General features: G+C 40.4%; 1 protein-coding gene and 2 long non-coding RNA genes across 5 annotated transcripts in view; 1 reads left to right on the top strand and 2 right to left on the bottom strand.

Moving 5' to 3' along the window:
• The first annotated feature begins 47 nt into the window (after positions 1-47).
• The window catches only part of LOC126865319 (zinc finger protein 395), a 101781-nt gene continuing 83186 nt past the window's right edge, over positions 48-18642 (top strand). The window contains exon 1 of the mRNA XM_050617752.1: positions 48-1325. Within this exon, the coding sequence (XP_050473709.1) occupies positions 936-1325 (390 nt within the window). The 5' untranslated portion in view covers positions 48-935. The remainder of the gene's footprint in view (positions 1326-18642) is intronic.
• LOC126865343 (uncharacterized) lies at positions 3725-5351 on the bottom strand. Its single transcript, XR_007689498.1, has 2 exons — positions 4143-5351; positions 3725-4077 (listed from the first exon to the last, which is right to left on the bottom strand). It is a non-coding gene; the product is annotated as an uncharacterized LOC126865343 (long non-coding RNA).
• Positions 5358-12966, bottom strand: LOC126865344 (uncharacterized). 3 transcript variants are annotated; one of them, XR_007689501.1, is made up of 6 exons: positions 12258-12963; positions 9325-11793; positions 9099-9259; positions 7198-8992; positions 6029-6614; positions 5358-5973 (listed from the first exon to the last, which is right to left on the bottom strand). It is a non-coding gene; the product is annotated as an uncharacterized LOC126865344 (long non-coding RNA). The 3 variants fall into 3 exon arrangements; XR_007689500.1 differs by having other exon boundaries at positions 5358-5959; XR_007689499.1 differs by having other exon boundaries at positions 5358-6614; positions 12258-12966.

Raw genomic sequence — 18642 nt, 5'->3', positions numbered from 1 at the left:
GGCGGGCGGCCGGCCGGCGCAGTGAAAGCCGCTTGGTAGTCTGTCCTCAGTCCCTCGGTCGCTCAGCTGTGCGTCACATGTCGGGTACCGCGAGTCCTACTCCTGCCCGTATACCATTGAATCGTGTACCGCTTGCTCGTTCAAGTTACCGTACAGCGCCGGATTTCTACTCACCGGCAAGCGTCAGTCATATATTATGCTATCTACCGCGTGCACTCCAAAGTATTATCACAAATCGATCACGAAGTGCCTCGAACATGCGGACGGCGTGACGAATACAGGCAACGGTGCACGCCGTTTTGTTGATACGTTGAGTTCTGTGTTCAGGCCGCGAAGGCCACCGCGTCCTTCCTCGGTTTAGGATCGCATTTGCTATCGCGATTGCAATTTCACGCAAAACTGCCCAATCTGTCCTCGACGAGTTATCACGGAACGATGACCTAAAGCAACGTGTCGCAGTACGGAGTTTCGGAGACGTAGGAAGAAAGAAAGGAAAGAAAAAGAGCTGAAGCTACACACGACGAGTAAAACTGGTGTTCTAGTTTCCGGGAGTGTCTTTCCAAATATTCATTCGAATCATAGACATAATATATCAATCGTGTTTCGATCATCTCTTATGGAAAGTGTCGAACTGTTGAATCGCGCGTGACATTATTTCTTCTCTAGTGTGATCCAAATTTGTTTCCGGTTTCTGCATCTACGTACGTTTTTTAACGTGAGTTTCGCGGACGGTAGAAGAGTGAGTCTTTAACCGCGGTGCAAATGATCTATACGAGAGGCGAATTCGCGCGAGATACTTTCGAGAACGATTCGATACATGGTATTTTGTTGTGAAGTATATCGGTGTGTTAGAATCCTCGTCGAACGTTTCAATCGATTTATCGAAGTGATCGAAACGAGAGCCGAGATCGTTTAACCATAGATAATCACGAATAATGTCGACGGGCAAGAGGCTGGCGAAACGTAGCATAATCGGCACCAGAGTGTGTGCTCCCGGCGAGGACGGGAAATACTACAGTGGCGTCATTCACGCCGTAAAAACGCCGGCGTCAGCCGCGTCCGAGTCAGGCCTCAGCATTACACCGAAGACTCGCTACTCCGTGCGTTTCGATTCCGTTCCCGGCGGCCGTCCGCCGAGTCCCAGCACCGAATACTCTGATCGCGATTTGATCGGGCCTGGTTTCGGCTCTGTCACCAGCGCGCATCTCGTGCCCGGCCAGAAGGTCTATCTTACGTACAACGGACGGGAAATTCACGCAGAGGTCACGCAACATCGCGAGCACCTCGACGAAGTAGACGTGATAATTGTACCGAACGGCCAAGAGGTGAGTGAGTTTGGTAATACCCATTTTGTTCTACTTTCTCTTATCTCTTCTGTTTAATTTTGCGTATTTCGGGCAAATAGTACATCTTTCCAGAGTTTTCAAAACCCGTATTGCCGTAACTCTCGGATGGCGGATGTGACGCTAGTTACTTTTAAGTTCGCTTTCTTGTAATCTTTGACGATAAGTTCATTGGGTAGTTTATTTATTTTGAACTGACAATAATTTGGTAAATTTCATTTTCGAATGATCGAATTAAACAATTTTATATTTCTAGATCAAATTTCTAATTATCAGATTTCTATCACTAACTGCCAAATTTTATGTTCAATATGAAATTGATTCAATGAGAATTGATATTGGAAAGGGAGGAATAGGTCAAAGTTTCGCTCTTATTTACATGTATGTATAGTACATTCCTTTCTCATTCTCGGTAGCGCTGTGTATTGCTGTATATCACATACTCATATATTACAAACATATATACGCTGTATATACATACGTTTAAAGAAAAACGCACAAAGCATTGGCGGGGCACGTTAGGCATAACGAGGTTTGATACGTCATCCGTACCGCCGCCGGGTCTCGTTGCATCGGAGCACAGGTTAGCGCGCATCAAACTCGGCGAGCGCGCATGCGCATAGCCAGGCTGTTCCGCCGAACGCGATGTTCGCGATGTTTTCGGAGAGCGAGAAAAACGTATTCTCGCGCGCGATAACACGCCATCGACAGTACCGATGACATACTATGACGAATTGCCGCGATGTTGCGTTTATTCTTAAGATATAGACGATAGATCTTTGACAGCTGGGTGAAATCAACCAAAAGGTAAGAGAGGAAAGACGGAATGGCACGTGACGATGTGACAGCCGGCTGTTACCGGGTGGGTGTGTGCGTGCGTGCCGTTAATCAGAAAATTTAATTTTCGTGACCTCGTTCCGCGTGCAGACTGTACAGTGGCTCTCCTATTTACGCGACGCGCATGAGCAGGGTCACTTCACTCCCCTTGTCCGCGTGCCGGATAGACACAGGTTTATAAGAGACAAACACGTTACTCGTATCTGAACACGAATGCCGCGTTGTGAAGCATAACTGCCACGCACAATGGAATTCGTTTCTCCGATTGTCGTCGATCTAGCGGATTGGCGATCGAGAATATTCGAGAGTAAAACAATGTCTGATCGTAAATGGGTAGGGGAACCGATGGAAGGGGAGTATAACTTCCAGCGAACGAATAACAGGTTAACGAATGGGTTAACAGAAGGAAATGCCTGCGTCTCGAGGCGCATCCGCCGCCCGATATTGGAGTCACACGATACACGAGACCGATGCCAGTCCGTCGATTTTCGACACGCCTTTCTCGAGTTACGGCCAGATAGAATCCGCGAAGTGGCCGCGCGCACGCGCGGCTGCGCACACGCGAGTATACTCGCGTATACAGTTGCCGAGAGCCGCAAGAGTTTTTTGCAGATTCGTAGAAAAGCGTAGCGAGCGCAACGTAATAAATACCCCATAAAACGAGGGATAGCGCTATTACGGCCGGTCAGGCGTGGCAGAGAAGTATACGCAGCCTCGATACCGCTACGTGGGCGCGGTTAGATTCGTAATGAGAGGCACTGGCGTTCTCTAGCTTGCTTGTCCGTACAGCGAGGCTCTTTCGCGCGTATGTATGTATGTACGTAGATGCGGGAGAGGTCGGTTTTATGCGCGAAGCCAGTACGGTAGTACTGGCCCGTGCACCGGCTACCGGTGACCCCACGTGGAACGCATTAGCGCAATATCTTTCTACCTCCGTTAGGTAGCTCAGGCGTGACCACGGTTTCATTTCGTGGAAACTTTGCTGCGCGCTCGCGAGCGCTCATGCTCCACTCGGGGGAAAAAATAAACCGGATCTGGTCAGACCGAAGTGTCCGGTTCCGATATTTTTGCGCCCCGCAATATGTAGTTATGTCTGTTTTGCACGAGTTCACCGGAAAATCGGCCTGCCTTATTGCGGTGGCAAATGGTCAAATTGTCGCGTTTTTATCTAACAACGATGTCACGTAGGCTAAAGACACGTTTCCAGTAGATGTTTAGAATGAAAGACTGACACTTAATATTCTTCGAGCAATAGTTGGTTTTTATTTGTCAAATTTGTATACATTTCAAGGGTATGTGTATTATGATAGAGAATTCATAAACAAAATTATGCTAGAAAAATTTATATTTCGGTTTGGGTACTAAATGATAATTTTATTGTACTATAGCTTATTTATGTAATTAATTAATTTTGATTAAATTGGTAATTTATCAAATCAAAATTTTTAAAATTTACATATCCCTTGGTGGTTTCGTACAAAAAAATTCTGACAATGGAAAATATGAAGCGGTAGCACTTAAATAAGGGGAGACTCATTATAGGGTTAAATATAGATAACCTTGCAACACACGTTTATTCTTATTTGAAGTACATACATATACGGCAATTATTACTACATTCAAGAGAGAATTGAAGTTTATTGAAGGGAACTTCTTCTTATGGTAATATTCCTTAACATCAACGAAAGCATAAAATCTGAATGAAAATCGTTCAGGTTTTGGTTTCAACGAACACATTATCGCCGGCGCGTGATAGTAGTAAACTTCAGAGATTCATCTTAATCTTCTCGATCGCAATTATGATTATTTTTAATCATCGTATCCGTGATGAGATATACGTAACAGGGCGTGCTTTTCGTGTTCCTGTCTTCCTTAATTCACCGTGATCATCTGTAATCTTTAATCGCCATAATTAATCTACCGATGTAGTACTCTGACGTAAGTACTTCCCCACGTCGTTACCTGTTTATACATGCAACACATAAGCGAGCGTACATGGCTGACTTTTAGTGACGTCGAAGTATTTACCGAACCGTGAATCGGTAAATACTGGACGGCGTTTATCTGTTAGCGCAAGTACGCGTAAGTGGTAATTTTAAAGCTTCCGTGCGTTCTGCCGACTATCGTGTACCTCTGCTTTAGCAAACATCTTGCATATGCAGTTTCGTAACGTCCACTTCGCGATTCGACACCTCACCGGTCGACCTGCCTTCTGTTAGCCCTGACAATATGTCAATAGCCATGGCGCTCGACCGTCAACTTCGTTGCAGTCCCTATTTTTTCAAAGTATTGTCCATGGCTGTACTCACTATTCATTTACTATATTTATTCAGAACTATAAGGAATTCCAAAATTTAACAATTGATTTGCTCATTAATTAGAAATTTTCATTCCTTAAGAAATATTAGATTTTACCGTCGTTTACAATTTCATAGAAAGAGGAAGAAATTAGCGTAGCGTGACATTTATCGGAATATTTATAAGGCTTTACTTGCTCAGAGTTGTACTACTACAAATAATCGGCAATTAATTAAACATGCATCTTACGTATTTAACTAAATGCTTCCTAGAATTTACATGTTGTGAATCCCTAAAAGTATTAACTTAGAAGGTAATTTAGTTTTTATACCAAGTTTTATTATATTTTCAGTAAAACCACCTCAAAGATAGTGTTCATATTTTGATTTTGCTATTATTTTAGCACATCTTTCTCTATCTGGATTCCAAGTACCCTACCAAACCGACATGATCGCGCAATAAAATCGCCTCTTTACAAATCCTCGCAGCTATTTCGTCGTATCTCTTATCACGGTCACAATCGTCAAATTCGCTCACTCTTCTGTCAAATTGTCCAACATAATCACTCCTCAACCAATATGACAAAACAACCGTAATCGATAAAAGTTGAGAATCACTGACGCGTGCATTTCACTGCGACGAAAAGATAGCACAACATTGGATACGTGGTAATGCGTTCCACTGCGGGAGTGCGTTTCGCCGTTAACGGTGCGATCCATCGGGTCTATCTACGGTCACCACGGAAATATCCGACCTGCGGGGCGCATTCGAAATAATGGTCGCGTTTAACGGTGTCACTGGTCACCGGCACGGGCGTGAGACGATTGAGTAAGAGATGGCCAGTGTGTGCGCGCACTTCGTGCGTGGATCCAAAGATAGATATCCCGGCACAGGCTTACCAAACCTAACTGGCCCGACTCTATATACATACATACATAGAGGCGCATCCGCAACAACCGTTCGCGATGTAAACAAATGTCGGTATGCGTACAGGCTTGTCTAGCAGTCTGACATAGTCACGCGGGTGTTTCCTTCATTCCTTGCGATCGTTCGTGCTATCTTGTAGCCACTGACGTTTTTGGAAATACGTATGTTAGTTTCGATAAATTCTTGCTTTTCTTCTCTTATATTCGTTTATCAATCGCTGTGTGAGCCGGGGAATCCAGAACGCTTTAATTTTTCTGCCATACAGAAGAAACGTCCGTCCAACAGCTGCCAACAGCTCGATGAGATCCGAGGTTATAATTCATTGCTCTAGTTGCTTGGGCCACACTCAGCAGCAGGTGGTCAATCTCTCTCGATCTCTCTAACCTCGCCTCTTTTCGTCGCGTACTCGTTCGATTCGAGGTTACGAACTCGACCGAGGGAAACTGATCGTAAAGGGAGTGTGATTGAGTATATAGTATTTTTATCAGCCACGTTTCGAATATCCTGGTTGTTTACAGTTTAGTCGAGAGAGGTTCTGCAGGTTCGATTAAGATCTACATACATAAAGCTGGTTTCAAACATAAATTGTACGTTTTTTTAAATAGTTTATAAAAATAGCTTACCGAGTGTGAAGTAAATGGAATTAAGTGTCAAACACTATTTAGACTGAAAAACTATAATCGTTAGATTTAAGAATAAAGTTAAGTTCCACATAATCGGTATCAGAATATGAAGTTAAGTTCTTCAAGATTCTCAAAGATCTTGTTGTATAGTTTTAAAAGTATGTTGGAAACAAAAGTATGTTTAAAATAAACAAGTGGGGCGTAAAAGAAAGGTTCCATGGGATATATAATAATGGTAAAATTGTATCTTCTTGTTTCACGGGCTGATTTTCTTCGTGTATTTTTAATTTGCTAAACGTTGCGCACTGGTGCGACGCAGCGTGCCGGCTTGAGCTGCCGCGCAGGCGCACAATCGCAGTATGGGCTATTTAAAATAGTATTCGAACAGACCGGAATGTAAAGTGCACAGTGCGTGCTCTGTTGCACGGGATTATGTCATACGTGCTTGTACCACTTTGCCGGTAAATAGGTTACGCAAGATGGATCACGGATGGCCACTCTACATAAGTATTAACTTATAGTCATAGGCCGGCCGGCCGGTCTCCGTCGCTGTAGCTGTCCATAGGACCTATTCGGCAGTTGGAAACTAGAAACGACACATACTGTATTATAACTTTGCAATCGTAGCAGAATTATACGCGATATAAATTAATTTTATAATTCTTCTCATAAAAATTATTTTTAAATGAAAAAAATTAATCTTATGGTTCGGTAGAATACAGAATTTATAATAGAAATCATTAGTTTGATAATAGCAGATTTTAAAGTACTCGCTTCTCCGTTTTAGATTCTTTATCTTAATTTATGTAACTCTTTTGGGATCTATATATTCTTGCCTCGTATTTATTACCGAGTGCAGAATAACAGTCGATCTTAGGAAAGGTTGGCACGGAAAACGAACATCTGTTTAACATCGTTTCACCAGCGAAAATCGGATATGCATAAGAGAGCTAAAATGCAGATCAGTATCGAAACTAGGATTAAAATCGATGCTGTTAGCTGTTACGTGGACTGAATAGTTAAGAATCTATCGTTAAATGGAAAGAAAAAAAGAAAAAAGAAAAATTCCATTCTCTTTTTACGAACGTTGAATTCCCTTACCACAAAAAAAAACACAGCGAAACCAAAGTTATGTCATAATTTCGGACGAGGTAGCGATCGGCGTTTACCTTTCTCTTTGTAAAGAGTGGTGCGAACTTGATTTCGGGTTTGGAAACAACATGGCGGTTAGTTGCGCCGATCGACCGTTGGAGGCACTGTATCCTAGCCGATCGCTTGTAAAGTCGGTCATAGAGTTTACAATGCAACGCCTTCTCTCTGTCCGGCGCGTACTACACAAATCTCTTTCTACCTGCTTTCCCTCTCCCTCTTACGCTCCTTCTGATTTGGTTTACGGCGATTGCGACTGTGTCGCAATCATTAGCACGTCTGAGTACAATTACCTTGGATATTAGAACAACTCTATGCCACCCGGTGCAATACTTATGCATCGCGTACGATCGCTCGCAAGGTTCCCCTCGAAATGGGCGCGTAGTACGCGCGAGACGTGTCGACTTTTAATAAGTTGCACACGCCGACGTGACGGTATGGAATTGCAAAATAGAACGCGCGTGCCGGTATGATTACCCGGAATCATGGTTCTTCAATACCATCAGAGTAATCGTTGCTACTTTGCCCACTCTCCTTGTTATGCGCCGACACTCTCTACTGTTATTTAAACAACGTATTGGCCGTGAACGAAATTTCATTGTCCGCGTGAAAGTAAATCAGCATGCCGCTTGAAATCCGTGCCAAACTGCCGTCCTTGATTTTCGAATCCGACACCCGGAGTTATTTGGATGGATAACATTTTAATTGTTGTGGTAAAAGTTGACGTCTTAGATGCACCTGGAATTTTTTCTCTTTAGATATTTGGAACGATTGTTTGCTTGTTACGAAATTGACACGAAGTGCGAAATCAGCTGATCGTAGGCATAACGCGTGTAAGTTTATGCGTCTTCGCTTCCACCTGATAATATTGGCCGTAAACGAGCTGCACTGACGTAACAATGCAGCACGCGTCGTAAATTATGATCGATAATGCAACCTTGCACACGCCGAGCTAATATATGGTTGAATATGCATCATCCAAGTCCTCTGAGACTTTCTAACAGTTTCTGTCAATAGTACCGTGTAAGAAGAGCACTATGCGTGGTATAACACAATGTAGATCGTCGCAAAGTAGTATTTACCTTTATTATCTAATCCTTTTAATCCGTTATTTTAAATCAAGCAATAGACATCTATGTACGAATCGAATAAACATTAAATTATCCTGATTCTAATTTGAATTCTAATTTGATTCTTAAAGAACAAATTCAAATAGTAGAATATAATATCATCTGAATTTGTATAGCGCATTTTCGTCATCATCGAGAAGTGTGAAATTGCATGGTTCGATAGTGCTGGCCCTGGCGAGCAAATGGCCAGGGCACGAAAAGTTGATGCGCGTGCCATACTGCATAGGACGCACGAGGACGCGAGGAAAAGTGGCGCGTATCTGCTGTACAGAGAGAAAAGCGAGGTCGGGCCTTTCTCAGAGAAGTAGGTCGAGAAGGTACCGATCGTGCACACGAACGCGTGCTGCGTTCCACGCGCGCGAGATTCACAGGAAAGGTATCGTGTTCTGTTCGTCCCTGTGGCAAACGCGCTTGCAATACATACATCCCGTCGGCTCTCACGAATGCGATGGTGTATTAGGAAAACGGGAGGAAGAGTTCTCCCGCATAAAGGCGTCGATTGAACGTGCTCGTTATGCCGTTCTTATTTTTTGCTAGTTTATGACTTTCCAGTATACCGCGCTTCCATCTATGTGGCAGGAGATAAGTGGTCTTTCGTATCACCGATTCCATTTCATACACTACCAAATACCTTATTGAATATGGGGACTTAGATGATTTAACGAGACAGCTGAAGAAATCATTCCTACTACCGAGATAAGGCGTGTTCAATTATTTACACGGCGGAGATAAAATAGGCAATTATTAGTTGGATGATCTGACCACTGATTGAATAATCAATACAAACATACTGATTACATCCTTCTGTTGTAAAATAAGGCGTTCGCGTGTGGGTATCTATAGAGGTTTCGAAACACGTGGGACGATGCGATCTACCATTGGATATCGTTTTCCCTCAATTGGGAAAGATTTCTTGATTGAACTATTTTATCGATTTCCAAGTGAGAAACAACTGTAACAGATAAAGACCACCTATTTTTTCGAGTTCTCGATCCTCTCAACCACATAGTCACTTACGGTTCGCTATGATTCTGCGTATTAATGTGCGCGCACGCCAGATGAAAAGTCAGGTGGCGATGGCGGGCCGGTCGGCCACCGGTTTTGGTGGAGGGAGACTAAAAATGAAAACAAACTTTCGCTACGTAGAACAAGAAGCTCGGAACGTGTTCGCGTTCACGCGGTGCTGGTTAAGGCGCGTGTAAAGAGACGGAACAAGGAGGTAGCGGTGGAGTCGTAGGAGGGCAGAACGCACGGCGGAACGGGGGGATAGGTTTAAAAGGGGGCCAGGAGAGGGGCGAAAGGCGGCCACATACTCTCCGTGTAACAGAAGAGACGAGCGTGTGCCAGCGTACATTTTACGCAACGTCGCCTGTGATATAACGAGCGCGCGCACGCCGTGTATAAAGAGAAGCCCGGCCGGCGAGCAGAGAGCGATATAGTAGTCGCGTTTCTTCACACCGTACTACGCGCACATGCGTCGAAAAGGTGTGCGCCAGAGAGCAGGATCAGTGTGGCGCGTCGTGCGCCGCCATTGGGCAGCGTTTACCCGGTTTTGCTGGACCCGGTTGAACACAATGACCTAAATGATATCGCGAACCGGGTCGCAGCCTAGATACCGCCGCGGGCCGGCCTTTTCCCGCCCGCCTCGACACAGTCGACAAACGTAGTAGTATCTCTCGCTTGTGCTACGACCGGCAGCCCCAGATTTTCACTTTCGCGCGGGTGAACGTTGACACTCTCGCCTTTCGATAACGCGCCACGAACTGGATCGAGTACTCTCTTATGCATATATGTACGTAGGCATGCGAATAGGTTTTGTACATGCATATATACGTGGATGTCTGTGAGTTTAGGTTTGTGTGGTCGTTTCGATATACAATGACATATATAACGGCATAGTCGATGAATGAGTAAGCTCTGGTTCAACGATAAACTTTCTTTGTTTGATATTTTTTATCCGAGGTGAAGAGGGATAGAGCCTGGCTTTAGGTAGTTGAGTGGATCGTAATTATATATCGGTTTTCTTACATTTTTAATAGGGCTTATCTGATGCGATCGCAAAACTTAACTTAAGATTTGTATTTGTTTAGGTCAGAGATTTTGGATATTGCAAAAATCAAAGTTTCGTAACTCTGATTTCCTTCAACAGTAAGATATTAGTTGCATTATTAATAACATTAAGTATTAATAACATGCAAGTATTAATAACATACTTTCATTTTAAGATTAAGCGAAACTATACAACTTAAAAAACTAGGATTAAATACACGAAGCAAAACTAGAATTTGGATTAAGCATCTATATATAATGCCACGTTATATTGGAAGTTACATTTCCATATATCAATATATCTTTAATATTTTGGTTTAGAAGCAAACACAATTTCAATTTTGGAGGTTTAATTATTTATATCTCTTTAAAGCACCTGTTAAGCATCTATTATACGAGGAAAATAGTTTCCACGTATTGAAGTTCGTAATTCACCGTGAACTCTTCATCTGACGATTAATTTAATACGATTCTACTATGGTTAGAAGAGACAATTTAGCTCGGGATTTCCGAATTGCCGTCGTCGCAATAGCTACGATGACTCGAAGGTAAACCCAGGCGGTCATTACTCTGTTCGCAGTCATTATAAATCGTGTCTTGCCGCGATTCTACGGCTAAGCGAGCAAAACACTTTTCTTCGTTTGCTTTTCCACGTGAACGCCGTTACACCACGACTGCACGGATTACCGTTATCGCCGTTGCGTGACCTGCTTTTTGGTACATGCCTTCCTTCAGCGGGGAACACTAAAAGAGAAGAAAGACGGAAATACCGAAGCCAGCACAAACTATAATCATCGAAATGCAGGTGTTACATTGAGTATTTTATTCCGAATTTGTAGAAATGTCGTGCAGTTTTGTTTGGTCTTGAAGTCTTTACAGATTCAGAGTATACTGAAAATTGTTTGCAATTTACGGAAATAGATATTGTTTATTCACAACGTATACGTTGTGTAACTTATACATATATTCATATCGCAACTATTCCGAAAACATTTAATTTCTCCTATTATCCCAAAATAAGTAATACTTCAATAATGGAACTCGCATAGTGATCTACTTAGAAAGGAAAATATTTATTATAAAGTGTTCCACTTTAAAAAAAGATTAATTTCTCCAATTAGGCCAAAAAGAAAGTTCGTTCCCCGAAACCGTTCGTGTCTCTTGTCTCAGCTTTCGTATCCGAGACCGTGAAGCAGAAAGAACGTTTTCTTCTCGAGCATGTCATTGGATGTGGTTCTCTGTTCAGCTTTACGAATTTACACGATGATCGTGACACAGTTGATAAATTTAAGGTCGGTATCGCAGTGCAGTCCTTCGTTTCCAAGCTCGTAAAATCCGAACAAAAGCTGTGGCGTCAATTTCCACGGGCGGCCGTGACGTTATGCGTGCACAATGACGCATGAAGAGTAGGAAGAACCGCTGACAAGAGCGTTAAGGCTGTGGATCAAGTGAGAAATTACTGATCTGGCGTCATCCATGATTGTCAGCGTTTCAACGTCACGATTTATTTGAAATAGATCGCGTGTTCAAATGGAGCTCGCGAATGGATTCAAATTTTTATCTCCGATAGAATTCTGACAACTGTCGAATGATTCGTGAACTCGAATAGTGAGAATTTTTATTGTTGCGTTGAGAAGACCATAAATAAGCCCTATTCCAATCTTCAGTTGATACTCTAATCGTAAATTTAGCACAATATATAAACCACATTCATAATTCACATTCTCCAGTCCTTATAATTGCTTCCTTAGTCAAATGATTCAGTGTCGAATTTTACCCTTTCACTTAACGTTTCAAATTTACAAAACTAATTTCAAAAACCTATTGAAAATCGTATGCAAAATGTAGAGAATTCAAAAGCATGAAAAATGTGCTACCTCGGATAAAAAACTAAGACTCACAGTTTTCAGCTGTACTTTATCCAAGACAGTTGATCAAAACCCATTAGCATTAAACTGGTCGTAGTTGTACTCTTAGCCAACTGACTCATTGTTCGATCTCGTTTACGGTGATCTACGTCTTTTTACTGGAGCTGAACTTCACTTAGGGACAACGAAACCGCGTGGCTCGTTGTCCGACCGAGAAAAAGCCGGTTTTCGCATACACGCTGCAACATTATCTGCCAGCTGCTAATCTCTGGCGTTCGTTCCTTATTCAGTGTCGTAAGTAAGCAAGTGTCGTGAATAGCGTTACGAGGATCGTAGAGGGGATGGCTGTTGACGGTGTTGAGCAGTGACGTCACCGGTAGCACAGCTCGACACAGTGACACCGATCGCCGGTTCTACCGGGAGGAACAATCAGGCCGGCAGCAGCTGTGTACGATTCCTGCTGCCTGTAGTCGCTCACGACTGTTCTCACTCGTGCTGAACGTGGCCTGGCCACGTTATCGTTCCCGACACCCAGGAAAAATGTTTTCTGCTGATAACCGAGCCTCTGTACGGTAGCTCTCTTTGTTTCAATGGCCACTCGATGTTTGCGGTCCTTCTTAGGGAACTTGTTCGCAGTAACTCTATCGCATCGGTCTCTTTTATACATATTTCTTCATTCTTTATTGTAAATGAAGTGATTTTTCCTGGAACCGTTTCCCGCTTGCCTCAATAGAGATTTCGCTTTTGGCAGTGCTGTTGAGGAAGTTTCTGGAATACTTTTGTTGGATCTTCGGACTCTATTTGTTTGTAATTTTTCTTATCGATGTTGTTTTCTTCGTTTAATCCTAATGGCAATTTGATGCTGGAGTACCCATTTCTGCTACATAATAATTTCTTATGTGAATTTATAATAATTTCTTAGCTGAAAATACCTATCACAAAATTGTTAAGCAAAAAATTATAGTACAATGCAGGAAATAACTTTATTTATACAACGAAGAGATTAAGGGTTTTCTTCGTGTTATGAAAGAAGTTTCGCTATTTATCGTTAAAAAGCCTCGTGTAACTAGTGTGTATTTCAATGCCTACTTTCCTCTGTATATATAAAGTCGTGGAATAAAATTTAATTGAAATAGCCATTCCACAGACTGGGTTTTTTTTACGGATTTCGTTATGACTACAGATTACAACTAGTACGGTTCGATTATCTAAATTACAATTATTTAACGCTTGGACGGTTTATTTAATCGAAATTGACTTTTAATTTATTTAAAACGGAAGCAGATAAAAATTTGATAATGAAAAAGTTCGCAGCCACTAGAATAACCTTTTATCTGCATAAAATTCTCATCTGCGAAACGTTTTTTGCCTTGAAGTACATATATTTTTGGAATAAAATTAACTTCTTCGCTTCTACTTGTTTAGTTGATACAATAGTATTGTTCGTAATAAGAATCTTCTAATTATTTCGTGGCGATCTCGATGCTTCCTGAACTACCATTTGTGTGTTGTGGAAAATTGATACATATATGCTTTATCTTAGCAAGATAATTCCCCTTACGAAAATTCGTCGATGGTTGTTCGTCTTCGTTGTGACGACATAGCTCAGGGAAACGAACGAAAAACTGTAAATCGAATCGCGGAACGATTTCCCGCATCTTGATCGTCCTTCGCATCTTATCATCAACAAGCTCGTAATTAATATGAAACGTATCATAAGAAATTGATATATTTCAATATGGTATTTTCCTCGTTCACGCTTCTCGTCGATAATCTAGATATGATTTCATAGATCATTGTCTTCGTTCCTTCCAATCAAATCTACCAAGGCCGTCTTTTGTATAAATCTTATCTAAAGCTACGAGTAATCAGCTCGAATGCGCCGTCGCTGTTCCTTTCTTTCTTTACTTTATTCTTTTTATTTTGTTTTTTAGTAACAACCTTATCGACCGGTCAACTGATATTCGTGAGTTTTTTTTATGACAAAATTTTTCTTCATTCACCTTTTCTTTTTAACAGAACGAAAAGGACGTTTGCTATTTTCTCTGACTCTATCGTGGCGTTCTCGGGGAATGCATTCGCTAGAAAGGAGTTATCGTCCTTTGTTGCGATAAAATTTTCCCTTTGCTCTCATCGTTCCGCCCTTTTCTTTGGGAACCTCTTTTTGCTCGGATATTCGCCTCAAATGGATATGTATATATATCGCTTTTGGCGATGTTATATTTGTTTGTCACAAATGAAATATTCGTTTGAATGTTTCGGATAGTTTAGAAAATAGAATTGAATATCGATTTATGCTCCTTCGTTCCGTGTGTTTTCGCTTGGAATTTTTTAATATGCTGTTTGCCAATATTCCGATGAATTTATATTCGCACGAAATACGAATCGTCCTCTTATCTTATAATTTTATATTTTGTAATCTTATAATCTTGTAATCAGTCATTCTGTCTGGCCAAAGCTTCGCATGATAACAATCTAGATTTCTACCTAAAAACCAATACACTTTTACAGCGAAATTTGTTTAATCTAATATATATTTATTTTAATCTAAAAGAACAAATACGTATTTCGTGTGTCATGACCTAGTACAAAGAGGTATATATTTCTGTTCTACCCTAATCATATTTTGAAACGATACCAGTCTCGATATCTTGTTCTCCTTTGTATGTATCGCAATGCGTCAATTGGTGGAACGAGCGTGTTATCAATTAATTCGATAGGAATTTTCTTGGTCGTATAAACAGGATTTGTCGTTTGACAAATTTTCACCAATCTACCGTCGATAAAGAATCGTATCGATGAATCGACGTTACGTATGGAAATGAAGGTGACGTTGTTGATTGCCACACTGACGCACGCTTTTTCCAGATTGATTGTCAGTATAATGATATTATCTCGTCTTTTCGTCAAGCACGTTTAAAGCAATAACAATAACGAGACTTGTACGTATCTCGATTTCTAAATTAGTTCAAAAGTTGAGGCGGGAGTGTTTTCGAAATTTCCGATTACCGAGCTGGAAACTTCCGTTATCTGGCTTGCGCTTTTAAACTCTGGCTGAGATGGCGCAGGCAAGGAAACGCTTTAGCAATGAACCTTTTAGATAAACTCCGTGTTCAGCTTGAATCGACTAAGTTTCAGCAAAACAATGAAATATTTACGTGCGATCATTTTTTCATGGAGATTTCTTTTATACGTGTAATATCGATTCGATTGTTAGTCGAAATCAGATATCTGGTAACCAATTAGGTTTCTGGATATGAAACGATGCATTATGGATTTATTTAATAATCGAGTAATATAATAACCAAATTAATAATAAAATAATAGTATAAATTTACCATCCGAGTCTGGTTTTTCAATGTAATTTTATTATTCCGGGAATAATTGTTTTTAGTAAAATATAAAGTTTCCAATTAGATATTGAGAATTTAATAATTTATCGTACCTATGACCAAAAGTAGAACCGCGTAACTTACCACGGTTTTGTTTGTGCCTCAAGTTTGTCTTTACGTGTAAAAGGTTTTCGTCTATCTATTTATAGCCTGAGAAATGTTTCACGCTTAAAGCAAATTTGTTTCCGCAGACGTGTTGTCATTATTATTTAAGAACCGTTTCACCAGTGCGCTTAGTATAATATTAACACTCTTTGCACTTTTACGTTAGCATGATTTCATAACGTGCTCAATTATTTTCAACATTAATAAGAACGTAAAAATTTCTATTTTCTGCAATCAAAGAGCAGAAATTATCGTTTTAACGTTAATGTGAACTAGTTAATTAACATGTATCTTTTTCCAAGAACACATCGTTTATCTGTTAGTGAAGCTTCTTACCTTCAATTTTATCATTATACGTGTAGCAGGAATGTCAAAGTATAGTCACGTTTGCTTTGCATAGAACGTATCAACTCGTGATTTACTCGTATCAGCTCACTATAGTTAATTAAAAAGTGCCTCTGATTGAAAAAAATTAGGTACAAATTTAATATGTTTATCTATGAAACTTGTAATTTGTACTTGTAATTTCAAATTGCTTGTGCTATAGGTAGGCTTAATTCTTTGACAGTGTAATAAAATAACAAAGAATTCAGAATGAACAGAATTTAGCAAATCTCCCTTGCTTTTCAAATCCGTATTTTCTTATAGAAAACAAAAATAATTTAAGAAATTGGAGAAATTATCATTATTTTTATTACTATCGTATATCCATCTCGCCGTTCGTGTCTCCGACAGACAGGCTGTTCCCTTTTATGAATAAACCCATATTCTCGTATAACGTTTATGCTCGGTCGACAAAAGCTTCCTTCTCTATTTGAGGAGGAGCAGAGAGAGAGAGAAAGAGAGAGAGAAAGAGACAAAAAGATGGTAGTCGTAAAACGGTCGCGCGAGAAGCCTGTGACCGAGTCGCTGACTAAGATTTCGGCAAGACTAAATTTGACCGGGGGCATAGTCCTGAATTCCCGCGGTGTCAGAACACGAACGCTTACTTTGCAGCCAGTCAATGAGCAGACGCGTAAAGGTTGCCTAGCAGTTGAACTAATCGTAAAAGCAGAGTCTGGGGCACGGTCTACAGACGCAAGAGAGGCCATTTCCTTTTTATTAAGCATTTTGAATCTTCAGTGAAGCTTTATTTCGACTTACACGAATACGTTTAACCATGTATTACATTTTTCGGAAAATTCGGGAAATTCAATGTAAAAGTTAAGAAAGATCTAACTAGAGAATTGGATTTAGATCTTTTGCGAGTCTTTTCACTTAGTGTCGCGAGAACAATTTTTAACAAATTCGTCTTTTTCCGTAATGAATTCCTTCGGATAGCTGTCGTATTTAATTCCTCGTTTATGCATCTCGAATAAGTTTTGTTAAAGGCCACGGTAGATAAAAATTCGTTGACTGAGACAGATAGAGACGTGAAAGTTGTAACGTGAAGTTAACATGGATTCGGTGTTCTGTGACAATAGATTTTCCATAGAATCAGTTTTCATGGAACCATTTTCATGTGCACGCGTGGCATTGTGTTCGAGGGAGCACGCAGCAGCATGTTACTACAGCCGATATAATTATCTAACATTTCCTTGATCTCGGAACAAACAGGAATTATCTACGTGAACTTTGCATCATCGAGATGTGCGCTCATCTTCTCTGTTTCTTCGTCTTTCTTTTTCTATTCTCAACATGGCCGGGTAAATACGTAGTTTGTTGCTCTTAATATATGTAATTGATTTGGAGCATCATTTTCTTACAAAAAAAAAAAAAAAGAAAGAAAAATAGAAAGACGAAGAATTGATCTTTGTCATTAGGTCTTCTCCTAATGAAAAGAACTCTTTAAAAATCTCGCTAATGGGAACGCTATCGATTCTCATTTATGGTCGTTAACGTCGGGGCGATATTAATTTCCTTCAGTTCGAGATTCTGTATTCAGTTGCCGCGTAAAGAGCTGATGCAACCCACGCAGTTTTAAACAACGAGTCGAGTTTGTTCGGCTCTTCGCTTGGAGACTCGAATTATCGCCACGAGTGTCTCTTTTGTCCTATATTTATATTGTGTGGATTTTTGAGTCGACTTTGAACCCAAAGACATCGACGAAAACCGGACGAACTTTGTCTAGACTTATCCTGTTGACCATATCTTTAGATAGACCGAGGACAAATAGAGGAACGAACGTGTTTCAAATTGAAAGTAAGCTTGTAAAAAGAATTGAGTATGTTTGCGCGAATGATTACAAATATTTCCTTCGTTTTATCTCGATTGCTTCAATTTTATAATTTGCCAATGTCTAATCTTCTACTTGAAATAAATAGAAGAGGAGTCCTTAAGCTTCAGAGCATCTACTCGTTTTCCAATGAAAGTGTAATTGCTCGTTAATTTCGATTCTGTTAAAGGATCACAACTAATCACTTATGTTGAGATTTAATCAACAGCACAGGCTATTTGTAATTCTACAATTATATATAATAATTCTATAATTCAGTTTTAACGCAATTCGATTAAGTATACATTGGTCTTATCGTGATTCTAAAATAGACATCGCAAATTAAAGTAAATTAGATGGAAAGGAAAATGAAATTAGATACCAAAGTGCAGACAATTCGATACGATTACTATTCTTTCGTAATCGGAGATTCTAGAATAGCTACAATAAGACCAATACCATCGACTAAAAAACTTTGAATAACGCGTGCTAGATCTCTATAAAATATCGTGACACATAGATAAAATATAAATCTCGTATAGCAGTCGTGTTAATATTACACATACATTTTCACGAAGTAAATCCATCTACCACTTTTAAGTGGACCTTACTTACTACAGGTAACGTTTTGAGCATAAATCTGAAAGATTCTAAAATCATAAAACGATTTTCAAGTACCTGGAAACTACCTCAATTCCCTCTCGTCCAACGAATACCAGACTTTGTC

The sequence above is a fragment of the Bombus huntii genome, chromosome 4, assembly GCF_024542735.1.
Source record: "Bombus huntii isolate Logan2020A chromosome 4, iyBomHunt1.1, whole genome shotgun sequence".
NCBI lineage: Eukaryota > Metazoa > Arthropoda > Insecta > Hymenoptera > Apidae > Bombus > Bombus huntii.
Note: the sequence above shows the minus strand (reverse complement) of the source record. Positions and strands in the feature narration are given on the sequence as shown.